Source organism: Cordyceps javanica, chromosome 2, assembly GCF_051103115.1.
Source record: "Cordyceps javanica chromosome 2, complete sequence".
NCBI lineage: Eukaryota > Fungi > Ascomycota > Sordariomycetes > Hypocreales > Cordycipitaceae > Cordyceps > Cordyceps javanica.
The window spans coordinates 637216-656567 of NC_139296.1; the positions used below are offsets into that span (position 1 = coordinate 637216).

Here is a 19352-nt window from a genome sequence, read left to right on the forward strand (position 1 = left end):
CTGATATCGCAGCTGACCATTATCATAACTAGCGGACAGGTACTTATTCAGCGCCCCTTACCACGCAGCATCGAACTCGGTTGATGGCATCTACGACATGGAAGCAAGGCAGAACTACCGAGGAAAATCACTTTGAATTTGATGAAATGGCGCGCAAGAAAGTTTTGCTCCTTGCCCCGACTATGCGCTCAGCCCCAACGGGACCCATTGCCCTGGGCAACATCATCAAAGATCCCCTGTGCCCGGAACTGCCTCTCACCGACACCAACTCGGCTGCGGTGAAGCTACTTGCCGATAAGCACCAGGATGTAATTGAGACCAACGTTTTCAACAGTGATCTGCGCGCCAGCTCCGTCAGCGGAGGGGTGGTGGCCAAGTTCTTGGAGGGCCTCGCAGGATTCGGGCTGGATTTAGGCGGGAGCCAGGGCCAAAGCGCCAGATCCAGCGTCAAAATAGATCGGCTTGTCACACAGTCGATCACTCCGACCATGGAGGAGGTCAGAAGCGTGTTCAACGAGCCGAGTGTCCAGGCGGGGATCAGAAACAGTTTCTTCCGTGCCAATGTCTACATGATTACGAGTGTCCAATTGGCCTACGGGGCTGAGGACTTCATCACCGCATTCCGAAAAAAGGGCACACACTTTCACCTGCGCGCTGACTTGAGTCCAGCCTTGTTGCCTGTCAAAAACGGCGCGGATGGTGTGCTCGACGCAAGCGATAGCACGATACAAAAGTCTACGATCGATTCGAGCACACCCTTTGTGCGGGCCTACCGCCTCAGAGAGATTCTGTACAGACGCAGGAGGGTTGAGACCCAAAGAGAATATGTGAATGGTGATCTATATGATCTCGACGACAGTAGGGAAGAGAAGCCCTTTCATGAGGACCACGACCCTGAAAGTTCCGTGGCTGAATTGGTTTTGTTGGATGACGAGGATGCCAATCTTGCAGAGCTGTGGGATATGAAGCCAAGACAGTATATGCTGATCGATTCTGGCGGTGAAGAAAGCGATGCTGATGACGACATTGGCGAGAGCGAGAGCGAGAGCGAAGAGGATAGTGGCCCTGCAAAACTGGCACTGGAAGGTGATGCTTCCGAAAGGCTGACCTAGAAATAGGTGAGAGCTCGCCTCTGCTCATTTCCTTTTTCAACAGGTCAAAGAAAATATTGATACAACTAAACTCACGTATTGCAGTGACTTCGTCCGTACTAAGTATTGATAGTGAGCCTCCGCCCCGGAATAGCTGCCAACCCTAGCATCTTTCTGCAGGGGGGTGTTTTTGTGTTCCGCACGAGCCGAAAGCTTGACGAGTATTTCCTACCAGTATACTCGGCAACTTGCAAGACGATGCTGGTATTGGAACTCGTCACATTGCCAAGGCTGCCCAACGGGATCCATGGATATTACCAGGGTGGTAGTAGGTCTAGCCCTCGAGTGATAATATTGGCAAAGGCCCTTGATGAGATTATTGCACATTTTTGTTGACAACATGGACAACATGGACCAGGCTTCGTATCAAAGACACCTTATAGGGGACGGCCATTAGTTACTGTATAGGCCTATTTAGTAGGCAGCCTGGTTCGCGACCGGGCTGTAGCCTAGTCGCTTCCATCATGCCACCAATATGCATCCCAATCTGACATGTCAAAGTACCTCGCGCCATCATAGCTAGTGCGGTCCGTAGAGTATTGGATTTACGCGTACAGGCTCTGAAGAGTACTGCAAGTGCCGCAGGACCCCGAATGACTCGTGCTGAAAGTGGTGACATTCATTGCTATAAGTCGAGAATCTGGAGTCCTACTATACTTGGTATATGCAAGCAGATAAGCAAGCACGAGCCCAGAGTTCCGAGCTTCCGGGCACGAGTTTGCCCCCGTTAAAGCCATAAAGCGGGCAAGCATACGCATATAATTAGTTTCAAAGTCACGCACCAATCTATTTTAGAGTTCCCCTCATCGAATGCTACGATAGAGCGGCGTTTTCGTTGCCGAGACCGTAAGCACAATGTGGAGCACAAGTTCAGGTTGGTTGACCCCAACCTAGTTGCCTCAGCAAGTTGCAAGACCCGGCTCTCGTCGATTGCGCCACCTTGGGGGTAATTAGCCCTGGCTAAGATCGTCGCTTTTTTTGCGAACGAGGCAGAGACGAGACACAGATCCGGGGAGCGGGGCCGCTCTTGCAAGAGTTCCCAGTTCTCCTGTGGCGAAAAAAAAAAGGGAGGGAAGAAATCGGGACGGCGCTGCGTGGGGGGTTGGAATAGAGAAAGTCAGACTTGACATCTTACAACTGATCACGAATGTGCCGGCCATGTACATGACACGGCCGCGACCGGTGCGCTCTCACCAGCATGCGCAGCTCCTGCAGACGGAGCAGTTTTTTCAAAACGGATCGCTGGCGTGGCGATACGACGGCAACGACGATGACGGGTACGACTCTGACTCGACGCCAGCCTACATGGACGTCGGCCACTTTCGCTGGTTCTGGCCGTGGGGGGTGCGGCGCAGCTCGACCTTTGACACGATGCCCACGGGCAAGCAGAGCCTCCCCGTCGCCGCCTCCCTGCCGCCGTCGTCGGTCGGGGAGCAGCCGGGCAGCCTGCTCCTGACGCGGCTGCCGGCCGAGCTGCGCCTCAAGATTTGGCGGCTCGTGCTGCGGACGCAGTGCAGCGCCCGGTGGACGTACCACCCGCGGTCGCCGGCGTGGCGGCCGGACCGGCGGGGCGCGCCCTTCATCGACACGGCGCTGCTGAGCACGTGCCGCGCCGTCTACGCCGAGACGTGGGACCTGCCGATGCGGCTGACGCAGGCGGTGCTGGCCGACGGCACGCCGTGCGACAAGCCGGGCGAGTGGGCGCCCGTGGTGCTGGCCGCGGGCGTGCTGGTGCCGCACGCGTGGCAGGTGCTGCTGCTGCGCCGCGCCGAGGTCACCATGCAGCACTTCCGCCTCGAGGCCGGCTTCCTGGAGATGTGGGTGGCGGCGCTCGGCAAGCTCAAGGCAGCGGCGGCCGCGTGCGTCGCGGATCTGGTGGCGGAGAGGCGGCTAAGGGGCGGCGGCGTCAACGAGGACGTCATCCGCGCGCTGCGGGGCAGGCAGCCGCTCGAGGAGATTGTCGTCCGCATGAACAGAATGGACTGGTGGACGTGGACGAGCGTCCCGCCGGCGCCGTGGCCGGACAGCCTCCCAGGCGAGTGCGTGGCCGACCTGAGGGACGCCGGCCGGCAGAGGAAGGGGGCCAACAATAGGAGGAAGAGGAGGAGGAGCAGGAGGAGCGCGGAAGAAGAGCTGGAGTGGGAAGTGGAAAGGGAAAGGTGGGCGAGAAAGAATACCGGAGATGATTACGGCCATGATGACCACGACGATGAGGAGGAGGGGGAAGAGGAGGAGGAGGGCCATGCTTCTTTGGGGCTGGAAGCCGACGAGGAGGTTACGCAGGATATGGAAGACGAGGATGGGCACGGAGCAAGCCATGACGATGCAGTGTTGGAGAATGCTACGGCCTTGAGCGAGACGAGCTACGGACAAGTCGGCGACGCGGCGACGCAAACCTACGATGAGGATACCGAGCAAGGGGGCTACTTTTCCGACCACACCGCGAGCTCCGACGAGTCGGCCGTCTACGTCTTTGACGCGGCCACGCTTCCCGAGTCCCTCTGCCTCGTCCCCTTCAAGACGGAGTCGTGGGACCGCGCCGGCGCGTACGGCGTCTTGTCGCCGCACCTGCGCGTGACGCTGATGCTGGAGACGTTTGGCCCCAAGAGCCTGCAGCTGGACGCGGCGCTGGCCGAGGTGAAGACGTGGCGGCTGCCGATGCCGCTGGTACACGGCGGCAGCAGCGGCAGCGGCAGCGGCGGAGGCGGCGAGCGTGGTGACGAGGAGGAAGAAGAAGAAGAAGAAGAGAGAGGTGTGGACGTCCGGGCCGGAGCGGCGGTCGAGGACGACCAAGGCAGGGTGTTGGCGTGGGACGGGCGGCCGGTGCGAGCGTACCACTGGCTGCGGGACGTGGGCGACGAGGCCGAGGAGGCGCCCTTTCTGCGGATGGGAGAGCTGAGGGGGACGGCGGAGGGCGTGGTGGTCAAGATGATGACGCTGGTGCCGCGGAATCTGTGAGGGAGAGAGAGAGAGAGGGGGGGGGGGGGGGAGGGGCGTCGTTGATTGTTTCTAATAACATGGGGGTTTGGGATTTTTTCTTCTTTTCTTTTGGGATCTAGGTAGTGGGTTAGGGATGGTATTATACCCGAGGCTGATACGGAAATCATGGATGCTATTTGGCTGCTTCATCATGAGCAGCCTCATCACCACACGCTCGTCACATTGACTTGTGTATGCCGTAGACCCCCCCTCCTTCCCCCTCCCCCCCTCCGTCGTCCAACAATCACGATGACGCTTGCTGGTCCGTCTTCTCGCCCCGCACCAGCAGCGCCACCGTCGTGGCGGGCTGCACCTTGAACGGCACCATGCCGAGGGCGCCGAGCAGGGTCCTCATGGCGAGCGAGTGAAACGTCCAGGCGACGACGACCACGTCGTCGTCGGCCTCAAAGACGTCCCGCAGCGCGGCCAGGACGCGGACGCGATGCTCGGCCTCCGTCTCCGGGCGGGGCCGGGCGCCGAGCAGGTCGGCCTCGGGGAAGCCGTCCTCGACGACGCAGGCGGGCCAGCGGGCGGCGATCCAGGCGCGCGGGCGGCGCCCGTTGCAACGGTGCGTGGTCCAGCGCTCGCGCAGCGCCTCCTTGACGACGGGCCGGTACGGCAGGCCGTGCGCGTCCGCGACGGGCTTGAGCTGGTGCAGCGAGGTCTGCAGGCAGCGCGCGAGCGGGCTCGTGTAGAGGCGCCGCGGCACGGGCAGCCCGTCGGCGGCGACGGAGGCGAGCCACAGGTCGGCGAGGGCGGCGGCCTGGGCGACGCCGAGGGGCGTGAGGGAGGCGTCGAACAAGGCGTCGTCGTCGTCGCCGTTTTTGAGCAGAGCATCATGGTTCTGTCCAGATCCGCGTGTGAGCAAATGTGTACCAGAGTTGACTACCGTATACATGGGTTGCATGCATGTCGGATGAAGTCGTGATGCCCTTTACCTCTCCTTTCTCGTCTCTGCCGAGCTTGTTCTTCAGGTTGTGGTAGCCCTGGCCGTGGCGCGTCAGGAGCATAATCTTGTACGAGACATTCTCGGGCGACTCGCGGTTGAGGGCCTCGACGTGCGCGGTGAAGCGTGCCCACGGCCGCTGGTCGTCGTTGGAAGCGGCGTCGTCGGAAGGGTACGCCCGCGGCGTGAGGGCAAAGAGCGGCCGGGTGGTGAGCCGGCCTTCGGGCAGCTGCGCGGCGAGCGCGGCGCAGTCGTCAAAGTATCCCTCGGGAGCGCTGAATGCCCAGCTGGCCATGTTTCAGTTTCAGAGCTCCCTTTGGCGAGTGCTGGTGCAGGAGAGCAAGACGGTGAAGCAGAGGTCCCTTTTTCTGGTTCCCCGTCTCACGAGCGAGTATTGGTTATTGGTTGGGCACGGGTAGTTGCAGCGACGCGGCAACGGCGCCACCATGATTGACGTAGGGTTGAACAAAATAAAAAAGATGCTGAATAACTTTATGCAATGGTATCAAATTTATCCATTTTGGAGAATTTGTCAGAGTGAACCTACGTCGCCGTCTTTGCGTCTCTCTGTTCCGTCTCCAAACTCCCGCCGCTGTAAGCCACAATACTGTGAAGCTCTTGCTGGGACAGGCAACTCTCACTTGCGATATATAGATTTACTGATTTTCCCTCGTCATTTTCCACATTCTGCATCTCAGATCCACTTGGGCTGTTCTGACACTAGGCATTTCTGGCGGCAACATAGCTTGACTCAAGGCATCCGTCATTGTCAGGAAGACAATCGCCGCATTCCAGCGAAATCCAACGTCTTCCGGCCGGGAACGACCATTCCTCTTTACGGAAAGGAAGCGACTAATACTTGTCCAGGCAAAACCCCCAATGGATAGTAGCCACAAGCTCCATCAGTCAACACCCATTGTATTATTAAGGCTGTATAAGCAACGTCCTGCATACGCTAGTTGCTTAGCAATGTAACTCGGGTGTTGGCTCGACCCCGACTTTGGTCCCAAAACCTGCAGAAAAGGCTGCGCCAGCCGATCTAGCATTCCATTCCGTTTCTCTCACATTTCTCGATCTGGCCATGTGGGCGCGCCTCGCCTCCGCGGACTCACACCAACAGCAAGCAGCCAAGGGCTAAATGCCGCCACCTCGATCCTTTATTTATTTAAAGACGGCTGCATCTGCAAGTCGTCGCCGCTGGCCGCACATTGCACCTTCTCGCATCTCGCAAGAATTTCCATACTCGCAGCAAAGCAAGCAAGCAATCATGACATCAACCGCGGCCGACGAGCCGTCACCACCGACAGACGCCGCAGACTTTGCCGCGAAGCCGGAGGAGCCAGAATCCAACAAGGCACCCAAGCTCTCAGACCACGACTTTAAAATCTACAATCAAATGGCCGTCCGCATGGACTACTTTGTACGTTGTTACTTGACTTGCTCGTGCGTGCGCAGACACACGCTCTTAAAACCACCCCCCGCGTGATGTGACGCTGCGCCACCTTTTCTTTAATACAAAATCACACTCATATCAAAATCAAACAGCACGAAAATTTTCGCCGCACCTGGAACCTCCTCTGGACGTACGCGACGACGGGCGAGCGCCGAGGCGGCCTGTCGCCGGCGCAGCTCGTCCGGGCCGGCCTCGACTTTGGCGAGCACCTGACGGCGCACCACGGCATCGAGGAGAGGCGCGTGTTCCCGTTGCTGGCGCGGCGCATGCCCGAGTTCGACCCGCGCCGCGGCGACCTGGTGCGGCAGCACGCGGCCATCCACGCCGGCCTCGACGGCCTGCGGGCGTACCTGGAGGGCGTGCGCCGCGGCGACGAGGCGCTCGAGGCCGCCGCGCTGCGCGCCAGGATGGAGTCGTGGCGCGCCGTCCTCTGGGCGCACCTCGACGACGAGGTCCGCACGCTCGGCGCCGAAAACATGGCCAGGTACTGGACCAAGCAGGAGATGATGTCGATGCGCTGGTGATTGGAGAAGAAGGGGAGGGGGAGGGGGGGGGGGGGGGGTGAGAGGGGACGGGGAGTATGTATGAATGGGGACCGGATGGGGTCGTTCTTACGCGGCATGCAGCCGCTTCGTGTGTATATTCATGCAGAACGATGGCAAACTCCACATTCCGTGATGCGCAGTTTATGAGTAGAGTGATGGATGGCATGGACAAGGTATAAAAGTTTGGGGTTCTCAATTTTTTGGTCCGTGTTGGAGGAAATACATACAATGGGCGTTCTAGGTTCATAAGCCCGTTCATAGCTAGCTGAAATTAAACGTAGAAAAAAAAAAAGAAAAAGAAAAGTAGAATCAAACGAAAGAAGAGCCGTCCAAGAGTCATGGTCAGTCAATCCAAACGATATTTTAGTAATGCCACAGATTCAGCTCTGGTTCGTCCCCGCATCACGCACATGCTCTGCACGTAGCCACATCTATATCCCTACCTCTCTTTTGTCTCTTTATACACCCTCCCCCATCTCCTAATATATACTTATTTTCCTTCTCTTTCCCTCCAACCTAGCCTCTCCTCCCTTTTTACAACCCCCTTTCTCGGGCTCCCTTCACGCCGTGCTGCGCCAGAGGTCCCTCATGCCGCCCGTCGCCGGGTAGAGCGCAAAGAGCGCGACCATGACGTCCGGGAGCAGGCCGCCGGGGGTGCCCCAGTGCATGGTGAGCGGCGCCCAGGCGGCGTTTCGGTAAAAGGCCTTGCGCCAGCCCTCGTGCCAGGCGCGCTGCTCCTCGCGAGCCGTCTTGACGCTGGTGGCCGACAGCCTGCGCGCGCGCTCGGCCAGGTGCTTGGCCATCTCCATGGCGACGTAGGCGCCCCAGAAGCGCACGCTGAGGATGGCGAGCCGGCCCTGGCTGCGCGGCCGGATGGGCAGGATCTTCTTGCTGCCGAGGTACGCGGCGTTCTCGCAGGCCTGGAAGACGACGAGGCACAGGACCTGGGCCCAGGCGACGAGCGTGGCAAAGGTCTTTTCGGCCGACTCGTCGCTCAGGGGATCGTCATCTTGGCCCCTCGCCTTGCGCGCGGCGGGGGAAGAAGAAAAAGTCCGGGCCGCGAGCCCCTTGAGGGCCGAGTAGAGGCCGAGCAGGCCCCAGAGGCGGCCCATGGTGCGCATCTCGGAGATCATGCCCGAGTAGGCCTGCAGGCGCTGCGCCAGGCCGAGGACGAGGGCGATGGACGGGGGCGGCGCCGCCGTGATGGAGTCGAGCACGACCGTCGTCGAGGGCGGCAGCGCGAAGAGCGCCGTCACCAGCTGCCGCGCCGACGACCGGAGCGCCGCCCGCCCGCCAATGTCGAGCACGTTGCCCGCGAGCCGCGTCGCGTAGCAGGCGAACATGAGCACCGTGTCGGCGCCCGCCCGCGTCTGCATGCACCGCTGCAGGTGCGCGACGAAGCCGTCGGCGCGGGCGAGCAGCGTCGTCGACGAGGCAGGAGCGGTAACGGCGGCGGCGGCGGCGGAGGCGGAGGGCGCCGCCGGTGTGGACGTTTTCGGAGCGGGCGTGACCGCTGCTTTTTCGCTGGGCTCGGTCGACGGCAGGACGGCGACAGAGTCGACGGGGACTGGCGTTTCACTGACTGATTCCGACATTGTTGCTCTGGCGTTATGTGTGTGTGCGTGTGCGTGTGTGTGGTGGATGGAGACGAGGAAGGAAGGGTTTATTCCTCTCGGTCGACGAGGGGGGGTGGTGGGTGGTGGGTTTAGGTGGGAGAGACGGCGGCGATATTCGGCGAAGCCAACGGGGGATGACCTAGATCTGTAACGTCTTTCCGATTTGGGATCCTTTTAGCGACAACAGTTACAGAAATAAGAAGAAATCAAGTTGTAAGAAAACGACGACGTATTTCAGAAACTGGTTGAAAAAAAAAAGGGATCAGAAGAAAAAGAAAAGCCGCTCGCTTCCCCCCTGCCAATCAATCAATCGGGTTACCCAGCTGAGAGATGACAAGACAATGGGGCGGCCGAGCCAAGCCTCGGCAGAAGCTACTTAGTCGAGCCTTTAGAATATCTGGGGACCTACGGATACTTTCCTTTGGTTTGCGCGCTTTTCATTTGATTTATTAATTTTATTAATTTTTAGGCCTTGAGCTACGCAGACAGACGCCCGCTCATCCGGGGGTCTCCCCCACAGCGAGGCTTGGGCTGAGGAATACATTAGTAGCGATGGGCATGTGTTTATTAGTTGGTTATAATTAATGGCTCGGATTCTGCGGATGCCGCCGATGGACGACGGGCTCGCTCACACGAGGGGGGGACAAGGAGTCATTCTACATTTCAAGAGACTTGTTCAAGCCAAGCAAACACGTTACATGTCTTGCTGTACTGACTTTTATCTCGCATCTCATTGGACGCCTGTCCATGTCTCTTTTTTTCTTCTTCTTTTTTTCTGTCTTTGCTATTGGGTCACTACTGGTACCGACTACCGAGTACACTCAATGTGTCTCAATGTCAGCCTAATCAGCCCGGCCTATTTCCCTTGGAATCATAACTCGTCAATAATAATTGTCCGACGCGCGCAGCGCAGCAGCCGAAATGAGCGCCAACGTCCGCCGACGTGTCACCGCTTAAAACTGATCAACTGTCCAACTGAAAGACATTCGAGAGCATCTTATACCCTCCTTTCGTTTCAATGAAAAGCACACAACAAAACACAACAAAACACAACAAAAACTCCAAAGACCTGACAGCGCTACAAGCATCCGTGACCTCTACACGTCAATCATCTATTCGCGGTATCCTGAAAATCCCAATGTTTTTGCTATTCAGAGAGTGGTGTATAATACATGATTTCTATTTTCATTTCCGGTAACAAGGCAAAGAAAAATTAAAAAAAGGAAAAAAAAAAGGAGGGGGGGCGCCGCACTGGCATCGTCCCTCAACGCTCATCTTCTTTTATGCATGGCCGGAACCGCTTCTATAAACCCCCAGCCAAAACACCTGTGACCTCCCAAATCGTGGTTACCAAAAGCCTTGACCAGAGAGGACAACACAACAGGAGACAAAGAACAAAATAAAATCAAACCCAAAAAAATCCCGTCACAAACGTTCAATATGGACTACAAACATCATTGCCCGCTTATTACCGTCTACCCCTCTTGGCGGCTCGTGGAGGTAGCGCGGCAGGCGCCTCCATGGCCTCTCGCTTCTTCGTCTGTTTGCGCAGACGAGGCGGCGGCGGCGGATCCGCGTGGAGATGGCCAAGCTCTTCCAGCGCCATGCTATTTTCCCACCGCAGGCATCTGTAGTTGGGCGGTTCCGGTGTCTTATCTCGGATGCGCGAGCTACTCCGCTTCGTTGGCGCCGACTCTTCTCGCCGTACCTCTTCCTCTGCTACCTTTGTCAGGTACTGCTGACGCTTCTCCATGTGCTCGGAAATCTTGTCCTTGAGCGTCACCAGCTCCTTGCGTAGTCGCAGCTCGTTGAAACCTCGCGGGTCTAGCCACCGGATCAGCTTTTCCAGATCCCCAGGATCGGTAATGTAGCCCCATTGATAAGCGCTCTCCATGCTCGTGCCACCTTCTTCTTTGTTCTTGCGCTCCCGTATTGTCATGTTGAACTTGGCCTTGTACTCGTTTTCTAGGTCCGTCGGTACATCGATGTAGCCCTCGCGTTCTAGCTCGTCCGGTCCCTGAATCCACAGGCGTCCATTTGCATACCCTGCCTCGGCAGTTGAGCTGGTGGGCAGCCCACCGTAGGGCATACCGTTGCGCTCAAACCAGTAGTATCGATTCCAAAATCGGTCCCTACCTAGAACACGCGTACGTGGGCAGTCCGCCTCGCGTAGGTCATTCTCAATCGTCGCCACTTCTTCCTCACATTTCTTGACTAGATCCTCCTTCTTTTGAATCTCCTTGAGTAGCTTGGTAAATTGTTTCGTTTGCTGCGACGCTTTGGCAGCTTCCTTTTGCGCCTTCTCCTTGGCCTTGCGGGCTGCCTCCTCTTCCTCTCGCTTCTTGCGCTTATCAACGACCTGACGACCATGACGCTTCTTTTGTGGCTTCTCATCGTTGCTTGGTTCGGCTTCGCCATTACACTCTTTTTCCGTCATGGTGTCTTCCGCCCCATTCGTGTGGACGTGACCATTCTCCTTGGGCTCTTCCTCTGCGGGCGTGTTTTCAGGCAGGAGTAGTTTGCGCTGCTCGTTGAGTTGGCGGAGTTCTTCGGTTGCTTGCTTGCGTTGCCGCTGCCACTCGACCCTGTCTTTGCGATATTTGGTCATAGTTTCGTTGCAGTCCTCCATGAACGCTCGCACAGCCTTGGTTTCCATTGTCAACATGCAGAGAATCTGCAAAATTTGTACTCGCGTGTTGACGTCGAGCTCGGCGTACTTTTGACGTGCGGCCTCTTGGGTAGGGTCCGTATCGGCAGGGATGATCTGCAGGAGTAAATCCTCATAAAGCCGTTGATTTTTTTCACCCTTGGATAGTTGATGGAGGAGGCCCACGACGATACGCTCCCACCCGCCATTCGAAAAGTCTCGTTTCCGGAGATGTTCTATCCAGTTGAATTCCTTCATCATTTCCTCGGCGCGCGTCTTGGATTCCAGTTCGGCCTTGATGGTCTCTTCCTCGGCGGCGGCAGCCTCGGCAGCTATTCGCTCGGCTTCTTGCTTGGCTAGACTGCTGCGCGTAGCTCGCTTGACAGGCTTCTCCTCGGGCTCCTCCTCTTCCTCCTCCTCCTCCTCTTCCTCTTCTTCTTCGTCGCCTTCGTCATCCTCGTCGTCGCTATCGTCCTCTTCGATTTCGGGCAGAGGAATGCGAACTTTTCCGCCATCTTGCTCCGAGTCGACCAAAACTTTGAGAACTGAGCAGTGTATCTCTTCAACAAGTTGAACTACAGTGCGTTCGGAAGCCACAGACATGGCCTCAACAAAGTCATCAAAGGTAAAAGAGTCGAGTTTGAAGATTTCGCAGTACACGTTCAGGGTGTCCCAAGTCTCTAGGAGTGGTCCGACGGACCTCATCTGTACATATTCTCTCAGCGGGTCGTCATTGCCCTTGTCAGAAGGCGGGTCGTTGCACATGAATTTGATTGCCGGTCGGTGAGCATCGGGGTTGGGGTCGAGCTGCAAGTCTTCGATAGGATATTTTGGCGGAGGAGGTGGAGGCGGAGGAGAAGGTTCGCGTTTAATGAAGGCCTCCGCGCTGCCATTGACTATTCCGGCGGGCCACTTGAGTCCTTTGCCAGGAGGGGGCTTGGGCTTGATGCTCTTGGCGGGCTTGAGCTCGGGTAGTCGCGCTGGCATGGAGGCGGCATGGCCATTGATATCGGATGAGCGTTTCTGGGCCTGAAGCTGCTTGCGCTCTTGCAACTTGGTGTCATAGCGCAAATGTGGCGGTATCCTGGTGTCGATGTGGTATTGCGCAGCGTAGTCTTGCTTGACAAGCCAAGGGGCTCCAGTCCATGCTTCGCGCATGACCGTCTTCTTAAGGAAGGCCCGCAGCATGGCCTTGGTGAAGGCGCCTCGGTCGCGTGAGATGCTGTCCTCGGTGACGACGACCTCGTCGCCACTAGCCCGGGCATCGACTAAATATCTCGTTGAGGGCTTTGTGCGTGTACCGTCGGCAAGTAAGCGTTCCCCAAAGGTCGTCTTGTCGCGAACGAGGCCGTGAGATCGGTCGCCGCCTTCGCCGATGATGGTGACTTCCTCACCGGGATAGTAGTCATGCTTGAATTCATCGAAGATGGTGTCGACTAGGTTATCGAGTCGCGAAACGATTTGAAACTGGACTCTGCGGAGGATGGGACCTTTGAGGGCTTCGGGGAAGGATTCTTCGACTTCGCGAGCGCCAGCGAGCTAGACGGCGGTTAGAGTTGGGCGCGCGCAAATGTGCGTTTGGATTACAAACCTCGCTTTCGTGTGCTTCGAAGAAGGTGAGGCCCGAATGGCCGGTTATTTGATCATTGAAGCGTCGCTGAAGAGGTTAGTGTCGGGTGTTGGTGCAAGGGGGGCAGTGAGCCGGACGGCGGGTTGTACCTGTTTATAAAAATCCATGCTAGACAGTGTAAGCGTAAATCGATAGAGTAGTATAGAGCATTGGGTGTTATTCTTCTCACCGATTTAGATATTCCTCATAGGTGGCGAATATTTCACCCGTCTGGGGAATGTGCCAGACCTGCGTCGCGTTAGTTGTCGCACAGATGGCGTGCATGTGTGACGAGGGAATCAGGGAATACCTCTGCATCTTCGTCTTCTACCTGAGCGGGAGGTAGGAACTTGACGGGTTTTCGCTTAAACAAGACCTGGTAGGGAAGATTTCGTCAGTCCGGGGACGCTAAGCGCATGGTGCACGACAGGATCGGGTCGTGATTTCAAGTGCGTACCATTGTGTCGAGGACAGTGCCGACAGCCGAGTCGCGCTTACACGTGTGCGCGCTGAGCAGGCGGCGAAGTGCAGGTTGCGCGGACCACAACGAACGTCGCAGCTGGAGAGCGCGTCTTGCGGGAGCGGATCGACTCCAGCCTCAAGTGCCGTGTGGAGGGCGACGGGGGGGCGGGCGCAGGATTGGGACGCGCCGAGGACGAGAGGTAGGTAGGCAGGCGGGTAGTCTTGTGCTGCTCGTCCGAGGTTGGCGGTCGCGCGATCTGGGCCGAGTCGGACAGGGCAAGCAAAGGAAAAAGAATCGAGGCGAAAGAGGAGTCGAGCTGATAAGAACAGCTTGCTCGAGCTGCGGTGTTTTAGATTGTGCAGGAATGAAAAAGAGTAGAAAGGTAAGAGGTGGAGACTTTTTTTTGGCTGCCGTGGTGGTTGTTGTCGTCGGTCGGGGGCGGCGAGCAGGAGGAGAGGAAGGAGAGTGGATTTCGGCTGAGCCCTGGTAGTTGAGGCGGTGGTGGTGGTGGTGGTGGTGGTCCTGAGCCGGAGCGAGAAGAGACACACGGCAGACAAGATGGATGCAGCAAAGAGACACAAACACAGACAGACAAATAGACAGACAGACACCTACACCCACACCCACGGGTGCGAGTCTATCGAAGTGAGGTGACCTGACTGACTTACACGACGCGCGGGATAGCGCGAGAGAGAGAGAGCGAGAGAAGGAAGGCGAGGGTGTCAATGAAAAGCGATGCGTCGTGGGGCGAGCTGAGCGATGACGTTTGGAGGTGTTGTCGATGAAGATGAAGATGAAGATGATGAGGAAGAAGGGCAGAGAGTTAGCAAGGGGAAGAAATCACAAACGATCAGTCCAGGTAAAAAGGGTTGATTGTCGGTTTGTAGTGTTTTTGTTTGGGCGGGCAGCTGGCTGGCAGCTGGCAGTTTAGAGAGGTGGGCAGCTGGCGAGCTGGCGGCGCGTAGATGAAAAAAAAAGAAGAATAAGTAATAGAAGGAAAAAAAAGAAAAAGAGGCAAACGGGCCTAGCAGAACTAGAAAGTACCTCTTGTGCGAATTACAGTGTCATTGATACCTTTCCGACCCGCCCGCAACTAAATAAATTGGGTTGACGAGTGACAAAGCCAGCCTCGCCAGGAAGGGAAACCTTGCACTAGCATTGTGTGGGGACGACCGAAGCTGCCAGGTACCCAGGGGGGGGGTCACCTCCGGGTATTGAGGGGTCCTAGGACGTTGGTGCTCTCGACGACGCAGACGACTGATAAAAAAAAGACACAAGACTCATCCAGACCCCTTTTTGTACGTACGAATTTTTTTTCCGTCTCTCTCCGCAAAGAATCATCTCTCTGCGTTTGTCGTGCCCCTCCTCCCGCCGCTGGTACCATAGAAAAGGTACTTGCAAGCCCCGGCCCACCCGGGTGCGCCGGGGCCTGGCCCCCGTTCTGTCGCGCCTCCCACTGCCCGTTGCACCAACCTCCAACCCCGACTCGCCTTGATATCGCCTCTTTGCGCCCCGACCCGCGCTCCTTTCATGGCCGTGTTTGTGCTCGTTGTGCTCCCAAAATCGCGGAGAATCTAATCATTTATACCGTTGCATTTTTTTTAATATCAGCTCGATGCGCCGTCTGCATCCGTCCCCCTTTGTGCTGCCTGCCCGTCTTTCCCCCCTCCTCCCTCTCATCTCCGCCATTCCCCCAGGCTTGGGCCGCTGGAGACCCGGTAGCCCTCCTGCCCCTTGTAGCGACCGCCCCGGGGCAGTGTTGCCCGTTTTCTCGGACATTCGCAGCCTGTCCATTGCAGATTGATACCGTCTTCACCGTAAACGCCTTCTCACTGCTGCACGCTGTTTGTTGAATTTCGAGCCTCGTCCAGTCATATTAAACTCGCCAACTCGCATCCGGCCTTCAATGCTGGAAATCGAGGCAGCTCATGACTACAACGCACGCCATGCATGTATACGATATGGTGTAAACTTGACTCACTTTATACATCTCCAACTACTCAACTCTTGTTCCTTCCTAAACAAAGTCGGGCCATTTGAACCCCCATCTCTTCGCCGCCGCTCCCGTCACGACCGCCACCAGCGCCGCATACGCCGCCACGTCCAGCAGCCGCCTCCCCTGCGCCGCCAGCATGTGATAGTTGAGCCCGTGATGGCTCTCTATAAACGACGCGCTGCTGTTGAGGTGCGGCGTCGTCCCGGGCGCGCCCGCCGCCGCGTCCTCCTCGGGCACCTCGCGGCCCAGGAACGCGCACAGCGGCGCCCATCCCTCGCGGACGTGATACTCGAGGAGCCTCCCCGGCGGCGCGAGGGCGCGCACCCGGGCGTTGTGCTCCTCGTAGACCCGCCGCCCGTTGCGGGCAAAGTCGCCCTGGAACTGCACCCGGTCCAGCGTCCGGAACATGGGGTGCATCCACCGCGACGGCATCAGCAACACCCGGTCCAGGGCCGAGACGAGCACGGTGAGCCAGCTCTCGTGTATAGGCCGCAAAGTTTTCGTCACGGAACTATATTCACAAAAGAAAGGGGGGGTCAGCACAGAGGAATATTGAGAGAATCAAAGAAAACTACCCCTTCCAGCCAGAGTCAATCTGGCCGGTGGTGGTATTTTGTTGCAGGGAGTGTGTGATTGGCGATAGAGCCAAACGTACGCGAACCAGCTTTCAGTATCTCGCACAGTCAAGATGACTTTGGCGTCAGGATACGCTGCCATGAGCTCTTTGGCGAAAAAAGCTGCCGGCATGTCCAAAACAGCCTACCATTGTCGTCTAGTTAGCCAACCATAAAGCCGCCACCAGCAAGTTCCATCAGGTGGAGGGGCTTGCAGCCACCTACCTGACAGTGTCCCAGAATGCGGTCAAAATCCTCGCGTGTGACCTCCATCCCGGCTTCCTTCTTCTTCAGCAAGTCATTCCACAGCTTGCAGTCGTAAAAGTTGACCGTAACAGCGTCCATTGTGTGATACGAGTGTCGATAGCCCAGCAACAGGAGCGACTCTCGTAGTGCTGTTACGGGGAGTGTTTTTTTCCTTTATCAGTTTTCATGGTTCTTTTTTTCATTTCACATGAATATGGATGAAGATGAAAGCTGAAAAACGTACATATGGTTCCTGTGCGTCCCATGCCCAGACACAATACTTTCATGGGTACTGTACGGGTCGTCGGGGTCGTCGGCGCTAGGGCCGTCGCTTTCGAGTCCGAGGCCGTCATGATGAACCTGTCACTGTCAGTGGCCGATATGACGCAGCAGCTTTTAGACCAGACATACACAATTGATGTTGAGAGGGAATCCCAAAAGAAGTATTTACATTTCACAGTTCGAAGGAGGTGAGACCGAAGACGCACGTATTAAATAGTCTGTCTGCGGGGGTCTTGCTTCTACCCCATGTCTGTTGTAGGGCGCTGTCTACTTATTGCCGAAATGTCCAGTTGCGGTGCAACTCATCCCGAGTCGCAATATTCGCCGTTTATATTGCCTAAAACGCCCTAGGCCCAGCCCACTCACTCACCGTATGGATGTACGCCGTTCATTGCTCTTTGAAAGCCTGACCATACATACTGTTGTCACTTCTACTGTACTTAGCGTGGTACACTAGTTAGGCTTAGCCTAGTGGCTTTGACGCTCAGCATCTCTGCGAGAAAGCTCCTGGAATCATTGCTTTAATAATTTTTCTCTATTGTTCTATGGCTTACAATTAAGGAAGGTTCGTCGAATATTATGATGCAAAGTACACAACCATGTAGGCTACCCAGCTGCCCACCACGCCCACCGCCGTGTATACGCTGGTCAGCATCAGTGGCAGGAACTCAAGGCGCTGACCAAAGACAAGCTGGTGCACAAGCGACGTGTAGATGACAAGCGGCATGCACAGAGCCATGTACAGAGTGTTGAGGCGATCGAGTCGGAAGAAGCGCTTGTTGGACGCCGGCGCCAGCCTGTCAAAGGCTGTGAGAAAGACAACCAGCCATAGCAGCGTGTAGACGGTCTTGATAGGGAATTCTGCCGGTGTAAATAGCAGGGGGAAGAGTGAGACGTGACCTGCGACGGCCAGCGGCCGAAAGGTGGAGAGATGTCGCCTGTCTCGCAGCGCGATCAAACTAAAGGGAATAATGACGAGGAGTATGGCCTTTTCGTGCACATGGTAGCCAAAGAGAAATGACGCGTAGCCACAAAGCGTTGTCGCGCCGATGAAGTTTTCCCAAGTCGGCTGCCTAAAGAGCTTGATAAGCGGGAGCACCTGGAAGAACAGCGTCAGAGCAAAGCAGGTTCGGGCGCTAATCTCTGGAAGGACGGCAAACGAGGTGTCGCCAACAAGTCCTCGCGTTACACTCTGCAGGGCGTCCGCCTTGATATCGAGGCCCAGCCGCGGGGCAACTGTGAATGTGTTAGCGCATAGGAGCAAAGGTTGCGAGGTGGCGAGGCGGCGCGGCGGCAAAGCTGTGTGGCTGCGTGGCTGTACTTACGAACAATAAGAGCGCGGTCGGTAAAGGAGTACAGAGCCCAGATATTGGGAGCCCAGTATGCGTGGCACAGTCCTCGCGCAAAGGGAAACAGTCGACTGAGCAATTGTGGCATCTGCTTCAACGCAGCAAACGGACCCAGCGCCGCGGCTGCAATAGCCACGATGCCGCCACCGAGTTTGAGGCAGTTCACGAAGCGGATGCTGAAGAGGGACCTGGGCGACAGGCAGTACTCGGCCAGCAAGTAGACAAAGTAGGCCGGGGCGAGGTAGACGTAGATGTGCTTGAAGCAGAGCAGGGCGGCAAACACCAGGCCGCTGCCGAGCAGCGAGTCTTTGCGGCGGGCCAGCACGAGCGACAGCACGAGGATGCCGTACATGAAGCCGTTGTACTGGAAGTGGATGTGGTCGATGATGAGGAGACCGGGCGACAGCAGTACGGAGAGGGCGGCGACCTGGGCGGCGCGGCGCGAGCCCGGCGGCGACGACTCGACAAACAGCTGCAGGGCGTAGGCGAGCAGCAGCTCGGTGAGGATGACGGTGGCGCGCTGAAAGTAGACGGTCTGCCAGGTATCGTGCTCGAGGTTGAAGACGCGCACCATGGCAGGGTCGGCGAGGCGGGCGACGTGGGACATGAGCCACTCAAAGTAGGCGAAGAAGGGCGGGTAGTCGAGCGTCCATTGCGACGTGTCCTCGTAGTACCACTCGGAGAGGGGGAGGCTGTTTGTGATGGCGAGCCAGTTGCGGTGGACTTCAAAGTCGGTAGATTTGCTAAATCCATTGAGTAGGTGAGTGTCAGTGTACTTGTCTTATAGTTTGCCCGGTTGATGGATGGAGTTGGTGGATGTTGTATCATCGTACTAGGCGGGGAACAGGAGAATCTTAAAAGCGGCCGCAACCAACGCGCACTGCGTGATGGTTGGGTACGTCGTATCGGCGGACATGTCGAGGGAGCAGACGAAGAGGAAAACAATTAAATTATGACGTGTGTGGCATGATAGAGACCATTGGTTGTGGACGATGCCGAGCCGAGATGCGCGGCGTGGAGCTTGTTGATGAGAAGCATCACCAGGACTCGAGGGCTTTTTTTTTTGGAACTGCCAGCAGTAGCAGAAGCAGTACTTATTAGCACCAGCACCAGCAGCAACAGTAGTAAGTAGAGCTCACCTCCACATGCTCGGCATCTTATCGATAACCACTCGTGCCCACCCACCCTTGCTCCGTAGTCCGTCCGTACTAAGACGATGCGAGCTTCGTGTTTGCTGGACCGCACTATTAATATTGTTTCCCTCCTCTGCCGACGGCCAGCAGATCGGTGGTTTTTTTCTTTTGGTCTTGTATGTTGTTTTTTTTCGGCAATACGGGATTCTTCGATTTTCCCCCCATCCTACTGCAATCGACTCGTCTTTGTAGCTGGTTCGCCGCATCATCGTAGTGCTGCTTCCCCGCAACTCCTCCAAAGTCCCCCCTGTCACCGACCTGCA

The 19352-nt window shown here is 56.9% G+C and overlaps 8 protein-coding genes across 8 annotated transcripts; 3 read left to right on the forward strand and 5 right to left on the reverse strand.

Annotated features, from left to right (window-relative positions):
* Positions 1 to 146: 146 nt before the first annotated feature.
* Positions 147 to 1112, forward strand: V2A60_002708 (uncharacterized protein; the record flags this gene model as incomplete). Its single annotated transcript, XM_083254054.1, has 1 exon — positions 147 to 1112. One exon carries the CDS (start codon positions 147 to 149, stop codon positions 1110 to 1112), a length of 966 nt encoding a protein of 321 aa, XP_083110180.1.
* Positions 1113 to 2309: 1197 nt separating this feature from the next.
* On the forward strand, positions 2310 to 4109 carry V2A60_002709 (uncharacterized protein; the record flags this gene model as incomplete). Its single annotated transcript, XM_083254055.1, has 1 exon — positions 2310 to 4109. One exon carries the CDS (start codon positions 2310 to 2312, stop codon positions 4107 to 4109), a length of 1800 nt encoding a protein of 599 aa, XP_083110181.1.
* A 265-nt stretch (positions 4110 to 4374) lies between these two features.
* On the reverse strand, positions 4375 to 5371 carry V2A60_002710 (histidine phosphatase superfamily; the record flags this gene model as incomplete). Its single annotated transcript, XM_083254056.1, has 2 exons — positions 4375 to 4974; positions 5069 to 5371. 2 exons carry the CDS (start codon positions 5369 to 5371, stop codon positions 4375 to 4377), a joined length of 903 nt encoding a protein of 300 aa, XP_083110182.1.
* Positions 5372 to 6343: 972 nt separating this feature from the next.
* Positions 6344 to 7053, forward strand: V2A60_002711 (hemerythrin domain-containing protein; the record flags this gene model as incomplete). The annotated part of the gene is made up of 2 exons (XM_083254057.1): positions 6344 to 6496; positions 6622 to 7053. The coding sequence occupies 2 exons, from the start codon at positions 6344 to 6346 to the stop codon at positions 7051 to 7053; spliced, it is 585 nt and encodes a 194-aa protein (XP_083110183.1).
* Positions 7054 to 7634: 581 nt separating this feature from the next.
* Positions 7635 to 8669, reverse strand: V2A60_002712 (uncharacterized protein; the record flags this gene model as incomplete). The annotated part of the gene is made up of 1 exon (XM_083254058.1): positions 7635 to 8669. The coding sequence occupies one exon, from the start codon at positions 8667 to 8669 to the stop codon at positions 7635 to 7637; it is 1035 nt and encodes a 344-aa protein (XP_083110184.1).
* A 1489-nt stretch (positions 8670 to 10158) lies between these two features.
* V2A60_002713 (uncharacterized protein) lies at positions 10159 to 13406 on the reverse strand (the record flags this gene model as incomplete). The annotated part of the gene is made up of 6 exons (XM_083254059.1): positions 10159 to 12876; positions 12929 to 12994; positions 13057 to 13075; positions 13137 to 13195; positions 13257 to 13322; positions 13404 to 13406. The coding sequence occupies 6 exons, from the start codon at positions 13404 to 13406 to the stop codon at positions 10159 to 10161; spliced, it is 2931 nt and encodes a 976-aa protein (XP_083110185.1).
* Positions 13407 to 15426: 2020 nt separating this feature from the next.
* V2A60_002714 (sulfotransferase family protein) lies at positions 15427 to 16364 on the reverse strand (the record flags this gene model as incomplete). The annotated part of the gene is made up of 3 exons (XM_083254060.1): positions 15427 to 15916; positions 16061 to 16164; positions 16245 to 16364. 3 exons carry the CDS (start codon positions 16362 to 16364, stop codon positions 15427 to 15429), a joined length of 714 nt encoding a protein of 237 aa, XP_083110186.1.
* A 760-nt stretch (positions 16365 to 17124) lies between these two features.
* Positions 17125 to 19043, reverse strand: V2A60_002715 (dolichyl-P-Glc:Glc1Man(9)GlcNAc(2)-PP-dolichol alpha-1,3-glucosyltransferase; the record flags this gene model as incomplete). Its single annotated transcript, XM_083254061.1, has 3 exons — positions 17125 to 17783; positions 17873 to 18639; positions 19036 to 19043. 3 exons carry the CDS (start codon positions 19041 to 19043, stop codon positions 17125 to 17127), a joined length of 1434 nt encoding a protein of 477 aa, XP_083110187.1.
* Between the last annotated feature and the right edge of the window lie 309 nt (positions 19044 to 19352).